This window comes from Macrotis lagotis, chromosome 5, assembly GCF_037893015.1.
Source record: "Macrotis lagotis isolate mMagLag1 chromosome 5, bilby.v1.9.chrom.fasta, whole genome shotgun sequence".
In the NCBI taxonomy this organism is placed as follows: domain Eukaryota; kingdom Metazoa; phylum Chordata; class Mammalia; order Peramelemorphia; family Peramelidae; genus Macrotis; species Macrotis lagotis.
Window position 1 is genome coordinate 166,010,854 of NC_133662.1, and position 27,151 is coordinate 166,038,004.

At 39.2% G+C, this 27,151-nt stretch overlaps 1 protein-coding gene across 1 annotated transcript in view; it reads left to right on the top strand.

Annotated features, from left to right (window-relative positions):
• The first annotated feature begins 1,153 nt into the window (after positions 1-1,153).
• The window catches only part of CCDC170 (coiled-coil domain containing 170), a 93,527-nt gene continuing 67,529 nt past the window's right edge, over positions 1,154-27,151 (top strand). Inside the window, exons 1-3 of the mRNA XM_074190056.1 lie at positions 1,154-1,270; positions 21,301-21,435; positions 23,568-23,824. Of these exons, the coding sequence (XP_074046157.1) occupies positions 1,154-1,270; positions 21,301-21,435; positions 23,568-23,824 (509 nt within the window). The remainder of the gene's footprint in view (positions 1,271-21,300; positions 21,436-23,567; positions 23,825-27,151) is intronic.

Sequence of the window (27,151 nt, forward strand, 5' to 3'; positions counted from 1 at the left end):
AGAGGCTTTCCCAGGGTCACAAAGGAGTAAGAAGCAAGGTTAGAATTTGAACCTGACTCCTTTGATGCAAAAAACGTTCTATGCAAAAATAAATACATGTTAGAGCCTTTGGTCCCAGTTTAAAAGCCAAGAGGAGTAAGGACACAAATTACAAATTAGCAAGTATAGAAGGATAAAGTGTAGTGAGACATTGGAGAGATTTCTAATAGGGTCAAAAAATGCAAGGTTGAGGAAAAGTGGCTTCTGTGAGTTAGACCTTTCAGGACAGCAAGGATTTCTACACATTAAGCTGTGAAATCAAAGGGAGGGCGTTCCAGTCTAGCAACTGGACCTTTGGTTTTCTTGGTTGGAAATTCCCCCTCCAGGGAAAAAAATGATTAGATAAGGCATGCAAATAAGGGAAAGAACCAAATGGCTTCTGGACCAGCAGTTCAGCTCCATTAGATTTTTTTTTTTTTAGGTTTTTGGCAAGGCAATGGGCTTAAGTGGCTTGCCCAAGGCCGCACAGCTAGGTCATTATTAAGTGTGTGAGGTCGGATTTGGACTCAGGTCCTCCTGATTCCAGGGCTGGTGCTCTATCCACTGTACCGCCCAGCCGCCCCTCCATCAGATCTTAGACTTGTTGGGAGAATGCCAGCAAAGGGATTTGTACTTTATTAGGTAGTTGGAAAAACAAAAAAAGGTTAAAAATTGTCAAAGTCAAAATAAATTAAAAAGAAAAAGGTTGTTGATTGGGACAGAAAGGGGGGAATGGCCTTCGGGGAGGCTGGGCTGAGGTTTGGGCCCGCGCCCCGGCGTCTCCCTCGCACCTTCCGCAGGTACCTGGGGGGCTGGCGATCCCCCCATCACGGCTCCTCCAGCCGCCGCGCGCCCCTCGCCCGCTGCCTTGGCGCCCCCGGGCCGTCGTCCCTTCCTCCACCGCGGCCACCGGCCAGGCGAGGCGGCAGCCCTCGGGGCCCGGGACAGCTGCCAGCTCGCCTTGCCCGCGGGACTCCGCAGGAGGCTGCGGCACCCGGGGCCGCGCGTGTTGACGCGTCGCTAGGGGAGACGGCGCGGAGGAGCCGGGATCCTCGCCCTCGGGCTCCCGGGCCGGCCAGACCGCCCGCGTCCGAGTTCCGAACCTGGGCCCGGGGAGCCGGGCAGGCGGCCGAGCATGAGCGGCGGCGGCGGCGGCGGGGCCGGCTCGGGGCCCGCCTGCGCCTGGCCCGGGCTCCTGGAGGCCACTGGCAGCGCGGCCTCCCCGGCCTTCTGTCCCGGGGCCGCGCCCGAGGTACCGGCCGGCTCAGCAGGCGCCGCGGGGCGGGGGCCCAGGGAAGGCCGGGAGGGGAGCGGGGCGCGGCCGGGGGGTCCCGGCCGGGGGGTCCGAGCGGGGTCCGAGCACTCGGGGGGCGCAGGCTCTGTCTCTCTGTCTGTCTCGCTCCCCCTCTGTCGTTCTGTGTCTTTCTGTCTCTCCCTCCCTCGCTCCCTCCCTCTCTCCCTCCCTCGCTCTCTCCCTCCCTCGCTCTCTCCCTCCCTCGCTCTCTCCCTCTCTCCCTCCCTCTCTCCCTCCCTCGCTCTCTCCCTCTCTCTCTCTCCCTCCCTCTCTCCCTCCCTCGCTCTCTCCCTCTCTCTCTCTCCCTCCCTCTCTCCCTCCCTCGCTCTCTCCCTCGCTCTCTCCCTCTCTCCCTCCCTCTCTCCCTCCCTCGCTCTCTCCCTCGCTCCCTCCCTCTCTCCCTCCCTCGCTCTCTCCCTCTCTCTCTCTCCCTCCCTCTCTCCCTCCCTCGCTCTCTCCCTCGCTCTCTCCCTCTCTCCCTCCCTCTCTCCCTCCCTCTCTCCCTCCCTCGCTCTCTCCCTCTCTCTCTCTCCCTCCCTCTCTCCCTCCCTCGCTCTCTCCCTCGCTCTCTCCCTCTCTCCCTCCCTCTCTCCCTCCCTCTCTCCCTCCCTCTCTCCCTCCCTCTCTCCCTCCCTCTCTCCCTCCCTCGCTCTCTCCCTCTCTCCCTCCCTCTCTCCCTCCCTCTCTCCCTCCCTCTCTCCCTCCCTCGCTCTCTCCCTCTCTCCCTCCCTCTCTCCCTCCCTCGCTCTCTCCCTCTCTCCCTCCCTCTCTCCCTCCCTCTCTCCCTCCCTCTCTCCCTCCCTCGCTCTCTCCCTCTCTCTCTCTCCCTCCCTCTCTCCCTCCCTCGCTCTCTCCCTCTCTCCCTCCCTCTCTCCCTCCCTCGCTCTCTCCCTCGCTCCCTCCCTCTCTCCCTCCCTCGCTCTCTCCCTCTCTCTCTCTCCCTCCCTCTCTCCCTCCCTCGCTCTCTCCCTCGCTCTCTCCCTCTCTCCCTCCCTCTCTCCCTCCCTCTCTCCCTCCCTCGCTCTCTCCCTCTCTCTCTCTCCCTCCCTCTCTCCCTCCCTCGCTCTCTCCCTCGCTCTCTCCCTCTCTCCCTCCCTCTCTCCCTCCCTCTCTCCCTCCCTCTCTCCCTCCCTCTCTCCCTCCCTCTCTCCCTCCCTCGCTCTCTCCCTCTCTCCCTCCCTCTCTCCCTCCCTCGCTCTCTCCCTCTCTCCCTCCCTCTCTCCCTCCCTCTCTCCCTCCCTCGCTCTCTCCCTCTCTCCCTCCCTCTCTCCCTCCCTCGCTCTCTCCCTCTCTCCCTCCCTCTCTCCCTCCCTCTCTCCCTCCCTCGCTCTCTCCCTCCCTCGCTCTCTCCCTCTCTCCCTCCCTCTCTCCCTCCCTCTCTCCCTCTCTCCCTCCCTCTCTCCCTCCCTCTCTCCCTCCCTCTCTCCCTCCCTCGCTCCCTCCCTCTCTCCCTCCCTCTCTCCCTCCCTCTCTCCCTCCCTCTCTCCCTCCCTCTCTCCCTCCCTCTCTCCCTCCCTCTCTCCCTCCCTCTCTCCCTCTCTCCCTCCCTCTCTCCCTCCCTCTCTCCCTCCCTCTCTCCCTCCCTCCCTCTCTCCCTCTCTCTCTCTCCCTCCCTCTCTCCCTCCCTCGCTCTCTCCCTCCCTCGCTCTCTCCCTCGCTCTCTCCCTCTCTCCCTCCCTCTCTCCCTCCCTCTCTCCCTCTCTCCCTCCCTCTCTCCCTCCCTCTCTCCCTCCCTCTCTCTCTCCCTCGCTCTCTCCCTCGCTCTCGCTCTCTCTGTCTCTCGCTGTCTTTCTGTCTCACTGTCTCTCTCTTGCTGTCTCTCTCCCTCTCTCTGTCTCTCTGTCGCTGTCTCTCTGTATGTCTGTCTCTGTCTCTCTCTGTCTCTCTTGTTGTCTCTCTCTCACTGTCTCTCTCTCTGTATGTCGCTGTCTCTGTCTCTGTCTGTCTCTCTTGCTCTCTCACTGTCTCTCTCGCTGTCTCTCTGTATGTCTCTCTGTCTCTCTTGTTGTCTCTCTCTCACTGTCTCTCTCTCTCTCTCTCTTGCTGTCTCTCTCACTGTCTCTCTCTGTATGTCGCTGTCTCTCTGTCTCTGTCTCTCTTGCTGTCTCTCTCTCACTGTCTCCCTCGCTGTCTCTCTCTCTGTATGTCTCTCTGTCTCTCTCTCAGACTGTCTTTCTCTGTCTCTCTCTCTCTCCCTCTGTCTCTGTCTCTATCTCTTTCTCCCCCCCCCCCTCTGTTTCTGTCTCTTTTCCCCCATCCCACCCTTCTTTCCCCTTTTTTCTCTCTCTTTGTTCCTTTTACAATTAAAAAATAAACAATATAGCAAAAGAAGTTCTTATGGAGGTAAGAAAACTTAAAGAGAAAAATGATTAGATAGCCGGGAACACCTGAGGTAAAGCTTCCCCCTCGGCCTACACTGACTTTGTGACTATTAAGTCACTTCACTTCTCAGTGTTCTGGGTAACTTCCTAAATTGTTGAGAAAGGTGCCAACCTGCATTATTAAAGGGAAGTTTCCCTACACCAGAAAAATCACAGGACCAGTCTCTATTCAGTTTGGGACTAAAATCTTAGCAAGTGGTTCTAAAGGAAAATAATCTATGAGATGGATAAAATGGGGTCCTTTAGTATCTTGCAGAACACGACCACATTTAAAAAAAATGAGAGGTCTAGCTGGTAATATACTATATCTGAAATTTAGTGGGACTAACTTTAATACTGGCCAGTTTCTTTGGTTACAATTATAGTTTATGTATACCAAGAGACAGTAGTGGTTGAATATTCATTCACTTTAGGTAATGAGTTTGAAATGTGCTTAAATTACAGATGGACTTACTAGTCTTCTCTGCTGAAGTCAAATACCCCAAACTAAAAACCATTAACAAAAACTTTCATTTATTCCTAGCTCTTACAAGACTTCACTGCTCTCCATTGTGTAATGTTCTTGTGCCAATCTGAAGTAAAATAAGGAGAATTATCCTTTTTCTTTTACTCTAGCACAGAGAGAATTGCAATGATTTAGGGGGGTCAGGAAATATTATTTTATCATTCAAGCAGAAAATAGTAAAGTAAACTAAGTCACTGGATAAACCTGATTTTAAGGTGAATTTATACATTTCAGAGCATTCTGAGTAGGAGTATTCTTAGCTATGAATTTCTTATCTGGGAGTAAATTCTGAGTCACTTAAATCATATTCATATTTGCTTTTTTCTATTTTCTCCCTTGACACTAGAACATTTCTTTGCCTGAAGATGAGCACTATTTTAAAATTTATTGTTTGTTTCTGAGGCCAAGAGCTTGCGGATAGTATGCATGAGGCCAGTAATTCAGGATGGAATAGTGCAAGGAGGGCTGGATTTGAAGTTAGAAGACATGGGTTATAATTTCTACTACCTGGGTCACTTAAGATAAATCACTTAACTTGCCTGAGCTCCAATTTCTTAATATGAACATGAGGGGACTGAACTAAATCATTTCTTAAAATTCTTACAGCTCTAAATATATGAATCTATTATTTCAGTTCCTTTAACCTTTCATCGTAAATTATTTTTGTTCTTGTAAGCAAAATATTTCCTTGCTCCTCTGTGGCCTTTCTTCATGTTTTTGGTATGTTGCTAAATTTCAGGACTAGATTGCTAATGAAAATTCAGTGAGGATTGCATAAAAGTTTCAATATTTTGTTACTGCTTTCTTTTTTAAAAATGTTATTTATTTAAGACAATGGGGTTAAGTGACTTACCCAAGGTCCCACAGCTAGGCAATTTAGTGTCCGAGGTGGATTTGAACTCAGGTCCTCCTGACTCCAGGGCTGGTGCTCTATCCACTGTACCACCTAGCTGCCCTGTTACTTCTTTCTGTGTATCACAGTAAAGTATTGCTTTTAAGATTTAGTGTGCAATTAATAATTAATATTTATTTTTAGTTTTAATTTACTCCACATATTTTCCTGTTTTATCAACATGGACTTCTTGCTCAAATTTTATTTGTGAAAATTATTTTTCAATAATTCAATGTAACAAAAATAATTGTTGAGTGTTTCATGCATAAAGCATGATAGCACTAGTATTGAGGGTGCTAGAAAGTGTTGACTTGTTGAACATTGAACAAAGTTTTCATATTAACAAGAATAACAAGTTTGAAGTAAATGTTTATAGATCATATAAAAACTATATAATTGTTTTTACCACTATTGCTCCCTTCTTTTTTTGGTCTAGTTTTGCAGCTTTTTAAAAACATTCTAATAATACTTTTCCTTCCCTCCCTCTCCTTTTTCTTCTCATGTTCCTCCTCTTCCTCCTCTTCCTCCCTTCTCTTTTCTTTTTTTTTTTTCTTTTGCAAGGCAAATGGGGTTAAGTGGCTTGCCCAAGGCCACACAGCTAGGTAATTATTAAGTGTCTGAGACCAGATTTGAACCCAGGTAATCCTGACTCCAAGGCTGGTGCTTTATCCACTGTGCCACCTAGCCGCCCCTATAGTTCTTTTCAAGTCTAAGTCTACTTAGTCTATGAACTCTAACACTTGAATTCACCATTAAAGACAGTGGAGTCATCATGCCTGCACCTCACCATTTCATCCCCCAAAATGTTTATAGATAGAAAGGGCATTAATGGGAGCAAAGATGGAAAAATAAGCCATCTAGCCACCCCCCTTCTCTTTCTCTTCCTCCTTTCCTTCTTCCTCTTCCTCCTTCTCTCTGTCCTTTTTTCTTTCTGCATTACTTTCTGCTGAGATATGCTTCACTATCAACTTCTTTCAAATTATGATTGTTTACTGCATCGAGAAGCTAAATTCTTTCAGTGTTACTTTCCTTTACATTGTCATTCTAATGTAAATGCCTTTCTTGGTTCTGCTTAGTTCATTCATCATTTCATACAGATGTTCCCAATTTTCTCTGAATTCTTCAAATCTGTCATTTTTTACAGCGACCTATTCTAATTTTACTTCAAAAAATGAAGCATTACACAGTTGGGATTGTGTATTAAATATTAAATACATATAATAGGTATTAAATATTAAATACATATAATTAATGCATATGTTTGCTTTTTTATTTGTACAATCAGAAACCAAAAATAATGTTTAAAGAATTTTTCATAATCCTCTATATCTTTTGGTAAGACTCTGTGTATGGGCAGGGCATTTCCCCCATACTTTTTGGTTAATTTTAATTATAAAAGAATTTTTTCTTTAAGAATCCACAGTTTCTTCTAGGAAGCTTTATGTGAAGATTAAAAAAAAAATCTTTCTTAGATTGTTTATCCTTGAAATCTTTAAACAAGTAAGAGAGATCTTATGATAAGAGTAAGAGAAAATATTAGGAAAACATTAAAGGAACTAAATGTTTATGCTTTGGTTAAGTATTGCATAAGAAAACCACAAATAATTACAGTGAATTGAGAAGAATCATTAAGATAAAAAACAGTGTGTTTTAAGATAACCATGTGTTACAGAAATTTCATCATTTTAGGTGTGAGTGAAATAATCAATTGGGTGAAGTCCAGGAAAGTGGACTATGCTGACAAGAACTGGGCTAGATGAGCTTCTTTTGGATTTTTATTGTACATGGATAAAGTAATGCTATTTACAATAACCTATGTTAGACAGCAAAAGTCATTTTTGTTGATCGATTTATTAATTTCATATGAATGTTTCTAGTTATTTTAACTATGCTTTCACAAATACTTCCTATATCCACCTGCACTATTGTACATAAAGTAGAACAAGAGAGGTAATGTGTTAGATTGGTTAGAGAGAAAATTAGTTAGGAAGAGTTCAAATCCTGTCTATGATACATACTAGCTGTAATCATGAATAACAACCCCACTTCTCTAGGACCATGTAACTATGGAGGAGCTGCCATCCTGTACAAATGGAAACAAATCACATCAACCCTTTTACTCTATCCTCTTCTTCCTCTAAAAAAAATGAAATATTCAAAGAAGAGATAGCAAGACAGAATTTTTCAATGATTAAATTGAAAACAAAGGATTATCAGTTTTTGGATTCTGTAATGAATTTATTGTATTTTTTTTTTTGAGCAGCTATATTGTCTTGCTACAAACAATGAAGCATGCTGCTCAGTTTATATTTGAACTGTTAGACTAATCACAAAGGTTTACTTTTGGAAGTTCAAGGACAAACTTTTTCTTCTAATTGAAGAAGGGAGTAACTTGCTGCACCAAGAATTATTTATAGTATGCTTTATTATCCAAGGTTCTGTTTTCCTTGTTTCTTTGTTTTCCTTCCAATTTTTCTTTTGAAACTGGTCATTTAGTCATGTAGATCTAAGGCAAAAGAGTTCAAAGGCATGGTTTAGAAAGCCTAGACTCACTCTTCCCTTTTCCATATTATCACCACTAAAGTTAATTGTTATTATAATTATCCTATAGTTCTGATGCTGCTTGACTGAATTTTCTCATGTTAAATCCATAAATCAAGTACTGTCTTTATAAATTACCTATTTAAATACTTGGGAATATCAAAATCAACTTTCAAAATTTAGCTTATCAGGGAAATAAAGTGTTTTTGAATCATGTCCATCAGTTTTGCCTATTTTTGGGGGGGGAATCATGAGACCATATTTTTCTATATGAATGTTAACATCAGAGCAACAATATCTGCCTTGAATATTACAAGTAATATGTACAACATAGGAGATGGGAATACTATAAGCACAAATCAGTAAAGGAACTAGAAGAGCTTTGAATTTTTTTTAAAGAAATTCAATTCTTGTCCTGCCTACAGAAAGCCCACAATCTAACATGAGAAATAATTGCAAACAAATCTATACAAACAAGTTATGTACCTGATACATAGAAAATAATTAATGGAGGGAAGGCACAAAAATTAAGAAGGATTGGGAAAGGCTTCCTATAGAAAGTGGGATTTAGTTGGGGCCTGAAGAAATAAATCCAGGCAGCTGAGATGATGAGGGAACATTCCAGGCATGTTTAATGTAACCCCTCCTTTTTTTTTTCTTCTCCAATTCCCTTTATTTATTTATATTAAATATTTTATGTGTTTTCCTGTCTTTGACTTATTTGTGGGACTGCAAGGAGACGAGTGTGCCTGGATGGAAGCGTTAGGGGTGGTGGTGTAAAGTGTGAGAAGACTGGAAAGGTGGAAGAAGGGCTAGGTTAGAAAGGGCTTCCAGGGCTAAATGAATTTTGTATTTTATCTAGAAGGTGATAAGAAGCCCCTGGAGTTTGTTGAGTAGGCCAAATGGTATATTTTGCTTTATTGTCTGGGTGGAGGATGGACCAGAGTGGGGAAAAAGTGGAGTCAGGTAGATCATTTATTGTGATAGTCTAGGCTGAAGTTGTTAGCACCTGTTCTAGGACAGTGGCAATATCTGAGGAGAGAAGGGAATGTGTTGGAGGGATATTGCCAAGGTGAAATCACCAGACCTTGACAGCAGATTGAATATGGGGAATGGTGTGAGAGAGTAAGAAGTCAATTATGACCCCTACGTTGTAAACCTCTCTGGACTGATCCGGAAGGATGGTGGTACCCTGGATAATCATAAGTTTAGGAGAGAGAAGGGTTTAGGGGGAAAGAATGAGGTCACTTTTGGATATGATGAACATCCTTCACTCTTATGCTGAGTAAACTGAGTTTGTAAAAGAATTAAAGGATGCTAGGAGGTAGAAATGAGAAAGGAAACTATTTCAAACATAAGGAATAACTAGTGAAAAGACTTGGATGAGAGTAGTATGAAGGCTTATTTGAATGAACTGTTATTTGGGAATGACATTAATGTAGAATGAGAAAAGAAAATTAAGAAGGGACCAGATTGGGGACAACCAGGTCCTCCAGTGGATAGAGCACCAGCCCTGGAGTCAGGTTCAAATTTGGCCTCAGACACTTAATAATTACCTAGCTGTGTGACCTTGGGCAAGTCACTTAATCCCATTGCCTGGGGGGGGGGAGGGACCAGATGGTGAAGTGTTTTAGATAAATCAGAAAGGTATTGAAATTTGGGTGGTAGAGGAATATGACTTGACACTAGGTATCTTCAGGACTTGTCCTGCTGCACTAATAATAATAACTAACATTTATAAATTATTTTAAGATTTGCAAAGCTTTTTCACAAAATAAGCTCATTTCATCACAAGTATGTGACCCAGTATGACTCTTGGCAAGATTTAAGCCTGTCAGATGAATTCAGGCAGATTCATGCCTACTTGTATCTCAATCAAATTATCCTGGATAAGTAGAATCAAACCTTCTAAATCCTAATTATGGGCTTCAAACTAAGGTGCTAAAAGTACTTAGATTGGGAATGACATTGCACAGAAAGGAAGGTTCAAATAGACCTTAGGCAGGGGAAACTTGGTCACACACTTGATCAACCTACTTGAGAATTGAGATTATTGAAGAAGTTGGACCAAGGGTGATTTTCCAGTGAAATCCTTGAGGTGGGATTAGGGCTATGGGGAGTGGGGAGGGGAGAGGTTTTGACTTTGGTCTTAGACAATTCTCCTTTCTCCTTCATTTCCTCTTCTACCTACTTTGGCCAGAGGAGGACTTTGTGAACTTTGAAGGATGTGAAAGAATTTGGACTTCCCTTCTATGCTCTGGTATTGACCCCAAACTAGTATCTATTTTGGGAGCTAAGGACAGACTGGACAGAGGTTCACAGTTCTATAGATGGCCTAGCAAAGAAACCAGGTCATTCCTAAGGGAGAATTCTTAAGCACTCCATGAAAGGAGAAAAGCACTATCTATAACCAGAAGTTATATACAACTTTTGCATTTATGCTTTCTAGGTTCAAGTCCCCCTCCCCTAGGATTCTACTGATGTACTTGTAGGAAAATGTGCCAGTCTTGTCCAGGGATGTTTTGTATCAACTCTTCTTAATATACCGTTTTAATGTATACTCCTTTCTAAAAGGCAGTCTAATCAAAATGGTCCTCAGATGATGATCTTTATGGGGAAGCACATTGATGGGAACTTGACTCAGTGGCATTACCTGATTCTTTAGGGGTATCTCTAGAATGAGATACCTCCATGAGAGGGAGAAATGGTTCCAGAATCTAATATACAAGAGTGATAAAGAGCTTCAGGGCTTAAATAGACATTGTTTCATTTAGTTGTTTTTCAGTTGTGTCTTGCTTTTTGTGACCCCTTTTGAGGTTTTCTTGGCAAAGATACTAGAGTGGTTTGCCATGTGCTTCTTCAGTTCATTTTACAGATGAGGAAACTGAGACAAACAGGGTGAAGTGACTTGTTCAGGGTCATATAACTAGTGTGTGAGGTCAGATTTGAACTCATGAAGATGAATCTTCCTGATTCCAGACCCGGAGTTCTATTCACTGTGAGACCTAACCACCCCATATGCTGTAAGTAGATTACCTCTAAGATCCCTTGCAGCCCTAAATATATGACCCTGTGATCCTATGTGAATGCTTTTCATAGTTGAGGGTAGTCATTTCCACAGAATTCTCCTGCAATTGTGATAATAACCTAAACTTACTTCAGACTCTCCCTTTCCAGAGGGGAACATGGGTTCTGGGTTTGTGAACAAAATTGTTAAATCCACATGGCCTTCCCAAGAATGCCACAAATTAGAAACAAGCAGTAGAGTGGTAAAGGAAAGAGCCTGCTGTAAAAAGAAACTTTGGTATATCAGGATTGAGAAACTAAACTGGTCTAAATCTGGTTTCAATGTTTGAAGTGCCCAGTTCAAAAAGAAGTTGGGAGTATTCATTTAAATATAAATGTATATATCTATATTTATCCACCTCTCTGTTTCTCTGTCCATTCAGCTGTCTCTCTCTTTATCTAGAGGAAAGAGATAGATATATAGACAGACAGTTATAGAGAGACAGAGAGATATATAGAAAAAAAGATTAGATGGAAGATAATTTCAGAAGAAAGATACTATGGTGGGATGAAGGGAAAGACTGACCAAGACCTTCTGCAGCTTGGTCATGAAATCCTGAGAAGCTAACAGGTAGAGGCAAAATGGGAGAGCACCCAGGCAAGAGGGAAAGTCATTGCTAAGACCTAGAGTGAGGACCTAGATTATCTTTTTCAAGGAACAATAAATAAGTCAGTATAGTTGAATTGTAGAGTGCATGGAGGAGAGCAAAGTGTACTGGAGAGGTAGCAAGGAGCCAGTCAGCAAGTACTTTATATGCCAAGGGAATTTATTTGGTCTTGCAAGGAATAGAGAGCCACAGGAGTTTATTGATGTGAGAATGGGAGGTGTGGGTTGTATTGTTTTTGTTTTGCCCATATCCACTGTGCCTATCAAAACAGATCTCTCTAGATGTGGATCACAGGGAAGTAAGAATCAATATCTCTAGAATCTTCTTCCCCTTTTTCCACCTCTACATTTCTCTAAGGGAGACTGATTCCTTTTAGGAGGGGAAACAAGCAATTGGAAACAGGGGCTAGCTATTATGCTCTCCTCAAAAAGTTTGATATATCTACACCCTTACAATTTGTCATTTGTTGTTCAGTCATGTCTGACTCTTCATGACCCTGTATCTAGTTTTGTTGGCAATGGTACTGGTGTGGTTTGCCATTTCCTTCTTCAGGATGAAAGCAAACAGAAGTTTAATGACTTGTCCAGATTACAAAGCTGGTGAATGTCTAAAGATGGATTTGAACTCAAGTTTTCCTGACTCTAGGACCAGTGCTCTAACTACTAAGCCACTTAGCTGCGTTAGTCTCAGGTAAATAATTTTTTAGGCACAAGCTGTGTTACTAATTGCCATCCCTTAAAAAGGAAGTTTTCCAAGCTATATATATATCTGAGACTTGACTCCTTTTCTACTAGATGCTAATTCTATAGTGAACACACATAGCAAATCAACCTAATTAAACAACAGTGAGCCAAAATCAAAAGAAAATAAATATATGAGAATATGTATTAGTCACTGCATATATAATGAATGAGCTCTCCCACTACCAGATTACTCAGCTTAACCAAGAAAAACTATTGCAGTTCTTACCTAAGAGGAAATTCCTCAGTCTTTAGTGTAGAGAGCTGGGAAAAGGAACATGGTTGGAATGCTGGCTCCTCTACATGTCAGCTTCTTCTCTAAGTGCGTTTTTTTCTATTCAGGTTTGAGGGTAGGTTGAAACTGTGTCTTTTCTCTCAAAACTGGAAGCCAGAAGACCAGAATGTTTCTTCTCTCTATCTCTCACTAATTCTTCCCCTTCTGTAGAATGTTGAGTACTAAATAATTTCTGCCATTGAGGAAGGTTACACAAATGGCCTTTGAGGTATAGGTGACATTGAATTAGGGAATGACATACTTAGGGAAAATTCAGTGGTTAATATTTCCTTTTTTTGGTTTCTATTTGGGCAATTCTAATTCTCAGAACTTTGTTGTTTGGGAAAGGTTTTTTTGTACCTCTAATGAATGCTAAACTATTAATTTCATTTCTACTTTCTTACTTCCAAAGCTCTCATTTTTTTTGACTTTTTCCCTCTAGCACTCATTTTATCTATAAAAAAATATTTTGTTATTGTTGAGTTGTATCTGATTCTTCATTTTCTTGGTAAAGATACTGCTAAGAAGGTGTTAACAGGCATTGATTGGGAAGAGTTTCTTCATCTGGGAGTTGCCTATAGTATTGAAATCGTAGGTTCAGTCCCTATCTCGAATCCCAATATCCTTTCTTTCTAGGCTTTGAATGGGATTGATGGAGGAATAACATTAAAAAACTTCATGAGATAACTGACTTCTTAGGAATGGGGCTCCCAACCAAAATCCCTTTTTTAACTGGCTTAGGTGGCTCAGTACTAGCATCATTAGACTATGATAAGCACTTAGGGAAAGGAACTGAAGTTGGGACTTGCTGGATGTAGAAGTTGGTAGTGGGTCAAGCACAGTAGAATTCAAAAGGGTCATAGGGCAAAGGTCAAGTCCACATAAATGAAGAATTGACTTGTAGAGCTGGGTGGCAAAGGGATCTAGGAAGAGAGAAAGGAAAATCAGAATCAAGGGCCAATGCAAAAAATCAACATCACAGGAAATATGATAAACCCAGAGAAGGGGTCCTGAAACTATAGCAAAGGGCCCTGGGCAATTTTTTTTATAGTGAACTGGGAGGGCTATAGGCTTTTAAACTAGGGTTTACAGAGCTAGTTTCACCTCCATAATTTTCCATTTAATAATGATGAATGAGAGATAGTTGTGTTAGGACTACTATCAGACAGAAAGTCAGGAAATGGAGATAACTTTTGATTATATTTTTTATTAGGGAGAAATAGGAAGAGACTGAAAAATAAAGTTATAGATAATATTTGTAACAGCCAACTTTATCTCAAAATATCCTCCTCTCAAGACTTTTTCTATGGCTTCTAAAAAAAAGCATCATTGTCAGACTTAAGCTTCACTCTTTTTTATCCTCTTAAAGGTGCTATTCATGATGATGTTTTGTCCTTCATTCTTTTTTTTAGGTTGTTTTGGTTTTTTTTTGCAGGGCAATGGGGTTAAATGGCCTGCCCAAGGCCACACAGTTAAATAGTTATTAAGTGTCTGAGGCCAGAACTGAACTCAGGTTCTCCCGACTCCAAGGCTATCCACTGCACCACCTAACTGCCCCTTGTCCTTCATTCTTGAAGAAGATCATGAAATCAGGGAGATGAAAGCACATGGATTGAATTTGAGTGAGGGAGTTGCTGTGCCAAGTCACCAACACCTGGGTCTAGTGACCAGATATAAATCAGGATGACTGGAGATGGCCCTGGATGTGACAGAATCAGAGTTAAGTGACCTGCCGAAGATCTCACAGCTAGAGAGTGTCAGGTATCTGAGGTGGGATTTGGACTCCCATCCTCCTGACTCCAAGGCCATATGCCACCTATTCAACAAAAATGCCAACAGAAGAAGTTTGAACTTTCAGAAGCCTTCTCTACCTCCCCTCCCCCTTTAAAGATCAGAGCTAATTAATATGTAAATAGAATTACTGGAGTTCAAAGTTGTAAGGGAACTGAAGATCTCTTTATCTTCCCTGAGGCAGCTGGGTGGCAGTGGATAGAGCTTTGGTCTTGAAGTCAGGAGGATAGGAATTTGAATATAGCCTCAGGCATTTACTAGCTATGTGACCTTATGGTCATCTTCAGTTGTCCTGATTCCTATCTGGCCACTGAACACAGATGGTTCTAGAGGTGAAAGTGAGGCTGGTGACTTAACACAGCACCCCCTCACTTAAATCCAATTCGTGTGCTTGTCATGGCATCATCTTCCAGATGTCGCTTGTCATGGCATCATCTTCCAGATGTCATGGCCTTCTTCGAGAATGAAGGACAGAAAAACCAAAAAACATTATCTGCTCAGACAATATATTCTACTTTTGAAAGTTTTAAATCATCAGAGAGTTTTCCCTTACATTAAACTTAAATCATCCTCTGGCAATTTGCCCCATTGTTCCTACAATTGTTTTGTCTCCTGGAGTCTTGCTTTTCAAATTTAAAAATAGTTTTTATGTCCTCCTTAAATCTTTTCTTCATCATTCCTTTTCCTATAATGGGAAGATTATGTCATGAACTTGACCATCCTCACCATCCTGGACATCCTCTTGGGATATTTCCTTTTCAAAGCCATTTTAAAAATGTGATCCCCTAAACTGAATCAGCTACTTCACATGTGATCTATCCAGTATGGAGTGCATGTCTTCCTAGTCCTAGCTTCATTTAGTGTGGCCTAAAAAGTCATGTTAGTGTTAAAATAATGAAAAGTGAATTTTAGGCCAGTCCAGACAAAAATTTGGTTAGGAGAAAAACCATACTGGGGATAAGGAGGACATGAAAAGTTTTATAAGGTAATAGGACAATCTAGGTGAGTAGAGAGCCTTGGATTTGGAGGGAGAAAAGCAAATTAGAGAGCTGGAGAAAGGGAATTAGAACTGGTTATTGCAGCAAGACCAGAATTTTTGAATAGATTAAGGGTGAAAGGTAAAAAAAAAAGTGATAGAAAAATTCCATAGAAGGGCTTGCTGTAAAGTTGAACCCTGAATAATGCCGGGGGGGGGGGGGGGGGGGGGGGGAGAGCTTAGTTATAGGAAAATGGAGATATGAAGTAGAATTTAAGATCTTTTGTGTTGAAGAGTCAGACATTCATTTTCTTATTTTCTATTCATGGGATAATGACAACTAGATATCATAGAAGTAGAGCTGGAGTCCAGTCTAAGGCATTGTGGGGCCTGGGGGCATTGTGCATTCAATTGTGAGCTAGCTTATCTATATTTCTAAGCTTTCAAGCTGTCCTTTTCTCATAGAAGGTTTTGGCTGAGCCACCCTATGCAGCAATTTCCACAGTTCCTATAATCAGCCACAAATTCAAATCCTATGTTGCAGTCTTTTGTAAATTAACATTAGATTGCTTCAAGTGGTAACTGTGAAGCATAGCACAGATTGAGAGCTCCCTGGTAGTAAGAAAGGAAACATTTGAGTTTTTTCGTAAGGCCTTCTGTGTGGAGTTAAACTCTTAAAAATTTCTTAAAACTCTCAAATTTCTTAGAGGAAAAGTTAGGGATATTTTGGAGCATTTTGTCCTCACAGAAGACTTACTAACCTTGGGACCTGCTCTCACATAATGGTAATCTACATTTTGGAGTATGTCACTGTGAATATCTGGAGGATAATCTTTATTGTCCATAAGAAGCTAAACTAATTATTTAAATTAAAAATGACACTTTTCCTAGGAGTGTTGGTGATTATAGTCTCCATGCCCTTTTAAAGAGTGAACTGTGATTTAGTATGACTCCTCTTCCTCTTTTCCCTCCTTTCTCTTCCTCCTCTTCCTCCTCATTTCTCTTGCTTAAAAGAAATTTGTAAGAAGATTGACAAGATGTGCTTCTGGATATTTTTGTTTTCCCATACTGCACTGAATCTAAGAATCAAATCACGAGGGGATTTTTTTATGTCTCCTTTTAAAAGATATATGTTATCACTTTGTTAGGAACAAAGGATTAATGATTTAGACCTGGGGAAAATACAGTAACTTACAGATAAAGTAATTAAATTCTAGTGATTAAGTGACTTTCCCATGGCTGCACAGAGCAAAGCCATGATTTAAACTCAGGTCTTTGGACCACACATAAGGCATTCTTTCCACTCTCCAACGTGCTTTTACCATTGAACTCGGCTTCTCCTAGGAAATAACTTAAGATAAGAAAACAATTTCAAGTACAGATCAGGTGAATAATTCTCAGGAAAATGTTAACAGCATTAAATTTTGTTAAAGAATGTAGGCTGAATTTCTTTAAGGCAATTGATAGCCTTTTCATATTCTGCACCCAGCTGGTTTCTTCTTTGTTAAACCAGCCAAATTGGTTTTATTCTTCTCCACAAAACCACAGGAAGCTGTACTGTAGGATAACTTTGATTTGTCAGCTTTTCTATTCTAAAAAGTATCATGAAGGCCACAGAACACACTTTGATAGTTCTTCCATTGATCCAAGAATTAATGGATGGCAATCATCACTAATTAACAATGCTCCTCTTGTTGGCAAAATACAGAGAGGAAATTTTTGAATGGAAGTTTCTGTAGTTGTGGTATGAGAGCTTTTACTCATGGGGAGAGAGACCTTGTCTGTTTAACTTGCTTTATGTTGGTTTGTTGCTCATGACAGAGGTAGGAGGTCAGTTAATAGTGTATGATGGCATGTAGTCATTTAATCAACTAATGTTTTAAGATATGTATTATCTATTTCTGCTAAAAAGTGCCTGAAAAAAATTCAATTCAGTTCTTTATCCTCTCTTTTGGTGACCTCATTAACTCATAAGGATTTAATTATAAGAAAAGAGAATAAATATTTAAGTTTTGGTTTGGTTTTTTTTGCAAGGCAGTGTGGTTAAGTGGCTTGCCCAAGGCCACACAGCTAGGTAATTATTAAGTGTCTGAAGTCGGATTTGAACTCAGGTACTCCTGACTCCAGGGTGCTCTATCCACTGTGTCACCTAGCTGCCCTGAGAATAAATATTTATTAAGCATTATTAAACTAGTCACTGATTTAATATTATCTCATTTGATCCTTATAATTATCATTTCAATTCATATGATAATTAACAAGATAGATAAATATAATTTTTGTTAAGCACTTATATGGCAGGCAGCTAAGTGGGGTGGGGGGGTACAAATACAAACAAATGATAGTTTCTACCCTCAAGAAGCTTATATCTTAGAGGAGCTAAAAAGAGGGTGAGGAAAATATGATGTGGAGATAGCTGGGAAGTGACTTTGAAGTCTGCTTCTTGAAAAGATAAACTTAAATTTATTAGAGCTTATTGTTCCAGGAGCAAAGTCTTCCCTGTGGAGGAGAAGGATGAGAGTATAGAGAGCTTGGTGTGGATATGATTTCCATATCTATATATCCAGTTCTGGTCTTTCTCCTGAATTCCAGCAATCCATTTTCAACTGTCATTTAGGCATTACAAATTAGACATCCCTTAGACATTTCAAATCCAACATGTCTAAAACATTATCTTCCCCCCCCAAACTTATCACTTTAACAAATTTCCCTTATTTCTGTTGAGGTTATTGTAATCCTTCTGGTCCCCTAACTTTGTACCTTGACATTATTCTTTGATTCATATTTTCACTCACCATAGATTTCTAATTAATTGTTGCTGAATCTTGTTTCTATCTCTTTAATATATTTTGAACCTATCCTTTTCTCTCTGCCACTACCACAATTTAGGTCCAAATCACCTCTTGCCTAGACTATAGCAATAGGCTCCTAATCAGCCTCCTTTTCTTAAGTTTTGCTTAACTGCAATCCATCCTTCATACAGGTACTCAAGTTATTTTCCCAAGTTGCAGATATAACCCTGTTCCACTTCCTACTCAATAAACTCAAATAACTTCCTACTCCCTTTAGGTTCAGATATAAAGTATGTTTGGTTTGTTAATTCCCTTTTCACAACCAAATATAAATTCTCTTTGACTTTTAAAGAAATATGTCCTCACCCTACCATTCTCACTTTGAACTTTCCTTCTCTTTCTCTGCTCTTTCTATTCCTTACACATTCTATCTCCTGCCTCTGTTTCTTGGCATTGGCCACCCCACCTCATCCCATCCAATTCCTCCTCTCCCCAGACCTAGAATTCATTCTCTCTTCACTTCTGTGCCTTATGGATACCTGTTTCCTTAAAAACTTCAAAAGTTCCCAAATAAATCATGTCTTCATTCCTCACAAGCAACATTGCTGGCTCTCTGGGTTTTCAGGTCATAGAAGCCTCCTTTTCCTGGAAGTTCACTTTATCCTAGTACTTCTCACATTGAAAATAATTCTCATACTTCATGCTACCATTTCCTTTTGAGTGGGATGTTCTTCTCAGAACTTCGATTTTAAGGAGAGCATCTAGACTTGTCATAGGCATGTTTTTCTTCCTCTCCAGGCTCTACACCTAACTCTCAGGTTTTCAACTTTCTCTTCCATGTCCTGAAGATCCCACTTTTACTTTTATGTGTTGTCTTCCCCTATTAAAATATAAACCCCTTGAAGATGGTGACTATAAGTGCTTAATAAATACTATTGATTTAATTTGAAAAAACTCAGCTCAAATGTCAATTCTCCATGATGCCTTCATCCCTCCTTTCCCCCCAGATTTCTTCTCCCCATCTTCCATATTTTTTTTTTATGTTCTTATGTAGGAACATACTCTAACCCATTATTAAAGAGCTCACCACCTACTCATATGGAAAGAAGGGGTTACTTCTAATTGCATATTTAGTGCCCTGCTCACAGAGATATTGAAGTAATACATTTTTAAAACTGATGATGATGATGAAACATAAGATAATAGGGAGATGGCTACTATATCTTTTTAATCTCTAGAAGTTAAGCCTCTATGGAAATATTTGTGCTCTTAAAGAATAGATTTTTGGGGAAAAGTGTTGGACAAAAAAGACTGCTGCTCAAACCCTTCACTAGAGATCTGCAAATGTAGGACCCATTTTGGAAAATGTAACCATAGTAGTTAGGATAGGAATAAAAAGTCCCTTCTTGTCATTGATTGAGGCAGCACAGGATGTGGTTATCTTGTTGAAGAGTCAGTTAAATCTTATTATTTTGTGTGCTAGATTACATACTTACCAACCTCTTTGAATATCTTCTGAATAACAAACATTTAAATAGTTACTAAACTCATTGAAAGATTTGTTTTGGGAGCTTTGTATATTGAAACATAGTGGCCTTGACTACTCCTACTGGAAAGTTTGAGTGCTGTCAGGTGACTTTTGTTTTCCTTACTCCCATGGAGAAGTTTCAGCAACTGAATGCCTATGCTTTCCTATAGCAGATCTGACTGGTATTTCCCCTAAATATCTCGTAGATGATCTAAGAAGTCCCATCTTATCAGACTACTTTCAGATTCAGAGAAAATGAATTGCCTCCTGTTGGAACACGTTTCTTAAAAGACAAAACTGTACTGAAACTTAAAGGATGTGATTTTATGTGTCTGCCTAAGCAGAGGATTGATTCTTGACAAAAGCAGGCGGTTGAAAGAACCTAAACCAGAGAGCTCTGTACTTGATGGGGTCTAATACATTCTTATTGAGGTCAATGCAATATAATGGAAGTGAATAGGTTTTGAAATAGGATAGTAAAAGATCTTGGATGATCTATTACTCATGAGACTTCCAAGTCAGTCATCTAGTCATTTTGAAGATAGCAGAAATATTTCATTCAATAATCAGAAAAATGAGTTTATGATCTTATTCTAGTTTTTACATTACAAAAATTAATGTATACTTCATTTTTTTAAGGTTTTTGCAAGGCTGTGGGGCAAATGACTCGCCCAAGTCCACACAGCTAGATAATTATTACATGTCTGAGGCCAGATTTGAATTCAGGTACACCTGACTCCATGGCTGGTGCTCTATCTGCTGCACCACCTAGCCTAAAGTATACTTCTTATCATAACACTCTAGCTCCTTTGATGCCCTCCCCTCTTCCCCACTCCAGGTTCTCATTCTAGGCAGAGATTACTATGGACATTTTAAGAAGAATGGAAGGAGACTCTTAATGTACTATCCTTACAACAAGGTTTAGTCATGTGAATCCTATGATAATTTTCTATATTGAATCTTATTGTTTGTGAATAGCAATATTATCCTACCAAGAAATGGTGTTTTCCCACATATAATATTTTTAGCCTATCATTTTATCTTTTGTTCAACATAACATAATCTTAGTGATCCTAACAAAAGCCTCCATGGAGGAAGGTTGTTTTTAGCAATGTTATGAAGGATATAAGGGGGTCTAATTAGGAAGAATGAAGGTAGGTTTAAGGGAATGGTCCATATGAAGGTTTAGTGGTGACAAATGATAAAATTTAAACAGATTTAGTAATGATAATATTAATTCACATTTTTATCAAGACAATAAGCATGTATTGTACTTACTGTGTGCCAGGCCTTTGCCACATACAGAGAATACAAATATAGTCAACTGGTATAGAGACCTAGCATTCTATTGATTTAGGGGACTTATTGGTGAGGAAACTTTCATAAACCAATTTAACTTAGTACCTTCTCTGTAATTGTTATTATTAACGACCTGCTAAGATCACTAAAAGTTAATTGTCTTGCCCAGGGTTATCTAGACAATATGTGTGAAGGTAGAATTTGAATCCATATCTTCCTAACTCCAAGGTTGACTATCTATTTTATCTTAAGCATTTTACATGTTTTATCTAGTTTTGATTTGCTTGGCTGCCATGTAGAGTTTGAGTCAGAATAATAGGGAAATAGAATTTCATTTGGAAGGGAGGGAATCACAGAGTGGAAAGGGACCTAAGAATTAATCTGTTGAAACACGGCCCTAAAATTTCTAACTAGAAGTTTTCTTTTGATTTGAAAAGTCATTAGGATCTATTTTAGCTTACAGAAATGGGAATGACAATATGAATCTGACACATTTAGAATAAAAAGAGTATTTGAATTTTTATCTGGCATTGACTCCCTAGGGAGGAAAGTATTGTTTGGCACGCATTGCTGTTTCATTATTATTTTTTTTTAGGAAGAGACTCTTCAGGATCATCTTTTAGATGTCCCTGTTACTCGTGAGCAATTAAACCACTATCGTAAAGCTGCAGAAAATGCCCGCAGTGAACTCGCTGCATCTCTGGTCAAATTTGAATGTGTTCAGTCTGAGGTAAAGTTTCTCTTTTTTTCACTTTTAATTTAATTGTGCTAACTCATTTCTTGTGAATAGCAATTAACCATGCATGCTACTGAGAAAGTAGATCCCTACTTCTTCTGGATCAAAGGAGAAGTAGTAATAGGACAGCAGGTGGCAGATACCGCTGACCCACTCCTAACATTGTGATTGCAATGAAGCATTCCTTAGGAGCTAGTTATTCTCTTGCATTTCAAAGCATAATACTTTTGCCTATATCTCTGGAGAGAATTAAATATACTGTGTTGGGATTAGAATGGGTTCAGCTTGCGATCTTTCTACTTAAGGACTTAAAAGTGCACTCCTGATTTCTCTGCCCAAATGATTCTGAATCCTTTGGTTCTGAAAAAAATTCTGGAAAAGGATGACTGGAATGTACAATTACATGTTGGAATCCCTATGTCACCTGAAAATTCAAGGTACCTGACTCGTGTTTGTAGTGGGTCATAGCATAGAAATATTATATCATGGATTAAGAACTGGAAGAAATCTTGCTTTTAATACAACACCCTCATTTTTTACAGATGAGGGAACTGAGATCCAAGGAGGTTAAGTAAATTTTCCAAGCTTATATAGCTAGTGAGGTGAGTGTTAGTTCAAAGAAACCTAAACCCATTTCCAAATTAAATGATCTTTTCACTATATTATGCCTCACAAATTCTAAAACTGGTTCAGTTATTTCTGAAGATCTGCCTTGGTTTCAAACTACTTCTTTACTTACAAACAGGAATCCCTTTAATAATAATAGCAATAAGAATCACAATAATATTGGTACTATTATTACTAACAAACATTTATATAGTGCTTACCATGTACCAGGTATGGTAAGTGCTACATAATCATTATCTCATTTAATCCTCACAACAACCCTGGAATGTAGGTACTTTTATTTATCTTCATTTTACAGTTCACATAGGTGTTATTGTTGAGTCAGCTGTCAGTCTTTTCTAGTTCTTTGTGAGTTTATTTGGTGTTTTCTTGGCAAAGGAGTGGTTTACCATTTCCTTCTCCAGTGATTTGCCCAGGTTACTTGCTTATAAGGATCTAAGGCCAGATTTGAACTCTATTATTCTCACTCCAAGCTCAATACTCTCTATCCATTGTACCTGACCTTCTACCTGACCTTTAATTTTATAGGAATGATCTGGGAATAACTCACTGTGACTACAAGGCTGCCAGGTGATTAAATTAACTGGAGTATGGCTGAAGAAGTTGTATCCCTAGTGATGGAAAAGATATCCTAGAGGGGTAGTTCAGAAAGTCCTTTGTATATTGAGAACAGGGATCATGGCTTCACTAGGACACTGTGTTCAGAATCCTACTTTCTTAGATTTTCATAGCACTATAAAATTTGTCCTTAGCATACACTTTATAGAAACTTTCCTTTGATTTTAGTTGTTTTAAAAGTCTGGGTTATTTTTTTCTTTCTCATTTACATTTATTTTTTACCAGAAAGTAAACAAGGAAACATTGTTTGTATGGTAAATAGTTGATGTGTGTGTGTGTGTGTGTGTGTGTGTGTGTGTGTGTGTGTAGATATTTTTATCTAGGAAATTACAAACATCGTGAATTCTTTATTTTTCATTTCATTATTTCATTTCAATATTAACAGTGTAACACAGATTTTGAAAGTGGGCATATAACTGCAAAATATACCACAAATTTCTTTTTGAGAGAGAATAAGATAACCTCAAGAAGTTACTTAAGTGCTTTTAGTAAGGGCCGGATAAATGACATTATTTATATATATAATATTATATATATATATATATATATAATATTATATAATTTTTCCCTTTGCTTTTTCATATTCAGCTATAGAAGATTATTCAGGGGGTAGTTAGGTGTTTAGGCAGCCCTGGAGTGAGGAGGAATTGCTTTCAAACATGGCTTTGTACATTTAATACTTATTGACTGTGTGACCTTGGATAAGTCACTTAACCCCATTGCTCCACAACCCTCCCCAAATATGATTCAGTGAAAAAGAATAATCAATTGATAGGAGAGAGTAATATCAATGTGGGTAAAATGATGATACTATAACACTCATGTATTAAGTTGACTAAGTTTCTCAATTTCTTCTTGTATTTTTTTTATTTCTTGGTTAGCTTCTGGATCTCCGATCTAAAATGTTTTCTAAAGAAGTCTCATGCCAAGAGTTGAAGGCTGAAATGGAGAGTTATAAAGAAAACAATGCAAGACAGACCTCTCTTCTCATGTCATTGCGAGACAGGGTTCAGGAGATAGAGAAAGAATCTGCTGCACTTGCCACATCCAAAATGAGAACAGAAGTAACAGCTAATGCTGCAACCCAGGAGAACCAGGAATTGAAGAAGAAAATCACAGATTTAGAAGTTAGATTAAAGTAAGTAAGTGAAAGTAGAATGTCATATCATTTGATATTAAGCCTCTAGATTATGGTTTTGAAGGGACAAAAACAGTGTGATAGGCATCTCAACTTTTTTGTGGCCTTACAATTTAATTTTCAAAAGTCTTTTGATCTTAAATATTTTTTTTTTTTTTTTTTTTTTTTTTTTTTTTTTTTTTTTTTTAGTTTTTGCAAGGCAAACGGGGTTAAGTGGTTTGCCCAAGGCCACACAGCTAGGTAATTATTAAGTGTCTGAGACCAGATTTGAACCCAGGTACTCCTGACTCCAGGGCCTGTGCTTTATCCACTGCGCCACCTAGCTGCCCCTTGATCTTAAATTTTTTTATAATCCTGTAAAAATTTTACAAGTCCTTTCTTCCTGCATGCCAGCAATAATTTCAGCAAATACAATATTTTTCAATATTGATTCAGAATGGATGAACATTGAATTAAATATCAGATCCACATTTTGGGACTTCTATTTGGTGCAATACTTTAAATTGTTGAGTCAAAGATATAGTAGAAGACAGCATTCACTTGTAAGTTGTTTCAGAGAGATATGACATGACCCAGTAAATACTCTGGTATATTTCTTAAGGCATCTCAGTATAGCAGAAGGAAGACTGGATTTATAATAAGGAGAATTAATTTATGTGTCTCCTTAAGGACATATTTTTGCTACTAAGGTGATCCTAGGCAAATTAAATAATTCCTCTGATTGACTTCCCTATAAAATTTGTTTTTTTTTTATTTCTAGTGCCTAACAGTATGTGGCACAGAATAAGCCCTTAAATGTTTGTTGATTGATTTATAGGGATGCTAATTCTTGTACTATGTGCCTTCTAAATATTAAAAGTGTGGAACTATTTTCCATTTTCTAATATTAATAGTGGAGTGTGCTCATCATTTTGAAGCTATTTGTAAGCAGGGTTCATTCAGTCCTGTTGAAGTCTGGCAAAGGTTGAACTGAATTTGTGATTGTTCTGTAAAAGGGAGGATCTAGCTTGCTAAGATTTGAAATGTTAAGACATTTAAAAAATACCCCCCCCCCCCCATTGCAATAATTTAGACTATTAGGTAGTAAAGTAGATAGAGAGCTGGACTTGGAGTTAGGAAGACAGGAATCTAAATTCGGTTTCAGATCCTAGCTGTATGACCTTGGGCAAGTCACTTAACTTTTCTATTTTCTCAGTGTTCTCATCTATAAATTGGGGATAGTGATAACATCTGCCTCTAATTTTGTCAGAATGAAGTGAGATTAGTGTGTGTAAAGCATTTTTAAAACTCTATAAATGCTCGAGATTATTATTTTTAGTAAATTGGCCAAAAATACAGAAACATAGTTTGTAAATAATTTTTTTAGGAGATAAAAATATGATTGAGATCATAAAGTATTATGTATAGGGAGGGGATCAAAGCTTGGAAAGGGTTGAGACTTAAATTGTTTCCTATGTAAATGAGGGGGGGAAAACAAAGAATTAAACCTTCTGGGAGAAATTGCTTCAATCAGCATTGTTTTCAGATTTCTGCCTTTAATAAGAAAATGTAGTTACCTTTAATTCTTTCCAGGCTTTTAATCTCATTTTATATAATTTCTTAGACATTTTTTCTGTTGAGAGTGAAAATAGAGTATCTTGGGGGGCTATCTCAAGTTCCAAAGAATGAATACAATTCCTATACACTCAAAAAATAAAAAAGAACAGCTAATGAGTCATAGCAAAACTAATCTTTTATTGTTCTACATTTTTCTAAATAGAAATATGATATGCTTTTGAGGACATGAAATTATATGGTTTATTTTACATGGAGCACAGTAGAAGAGTTTGTAGGGAAAAAATAAACATGGTAAAGAGGGAAAGCAATAATCATGATTACCATCTACTCTCTGTAAAAAAATGGTGCCGATTACTGTAATGAGTCCATTTTACCGTTAAAGTACTTCTTAAGGGCCTTTTAGAGTATTAGAAATAGCCACTGGTATTTCAGAAAGCTCATCTGAAATTTTGAAATGAAAACTCCATATTGGAGTATAAGTTTATATAAACGTGAATGATTTTGTTTGTCTAGCTCATCTTTATCTTTCTTGAAGACTTATAGTTGATTAGGACTTTTGGTCTAGCTACTCTCATTTCTAGGGATTAAACTTGATTGTTCTTTTTGCAACTAGAAGAAAAACATTCTGTTCGGTGAGGAAATGACCCAAGATGTGGCCCCATGCCTACAATGCTCTCCCTGTTTGCCTCCACAACTTCTGGTTTCCTTAGTTTTTTAAAAAGACTGAGATCCAATCCCTCCTTGTTTAAGAGGCCTTTCCTATTTCCTCATTCTGGCATTTATACTTTCATTTAGACTATATACATATACATAAACATACCTATATATTATATTGTATACATATGCATATCATATACTTATACACACACATCATATATACATGCGATCTCTTTCTAGGAAGGGACTGTGTTTTCTTCTCTTTTTTTGTGTCACTAACATTTAGCAGAGTCACTAACACCAGCTTAGCAGTGGTATGAGCACCAATACAAGCAAAAAAAGTCTTTGCATTATGATTGGGAAAGATAAGATGATAGACATAGAGTTCTGGGAGAGAAGCTTATCTCCAAAGGAAATAGCCTGGTCAATTGTGTGGATTGGGATTTGGCAAGATTAAAGATTGTAGGTTTCTACACTTGTAAATGGTGTAGATTTCTTAAAAATTAAAACATTTTCCCCCTTTGGAGAAGAGGTATGATTTTGTCTCCACAGGAAAATTTTGCAACTGATATGAAACATACAATCTTTTTCTTTTGCTTTCTTATATATTAGTACTTTCCCCCATTCTAATAGTCTTTTTTTCTTTTGAATGTTATTTTATTTTTTAATTACATGAAAAGATAGTTTTCAACATTCATCTTTATGTAAGTCTTTGAGTCCCACATTATCCTCCCTTCTTCCTTTCCCTTCCTCTTCCCTGTGATAGCAAGTAATCTGGATTTGTCTTGGCAGGTAGACTCCCAAGTATTTTATGTTGTCGACAGTTGTTTTAAATGGAATTTCTCTTTCTATCTCTTGTTGCTAGGACTTGTTGGTAATATATAGAAATGCTGATGATTTATGTGTTTATTTTATATCCTGGTACTTTGCTAAAGTTTTTCCCCTAGTTTGCCATCTCTAAGTTTGTTATCATATCATCTAAAAAATAAATTTTGTTTCTTCATTGCCTATTTTAATTTCTTCAATTTCTTTTTCATTTCTTACTGCTAAAGTTAACATTTCTAGAGTTGATAATGGGCATCCTTGTTTCAACCCTGATCTTATTGGAAATGC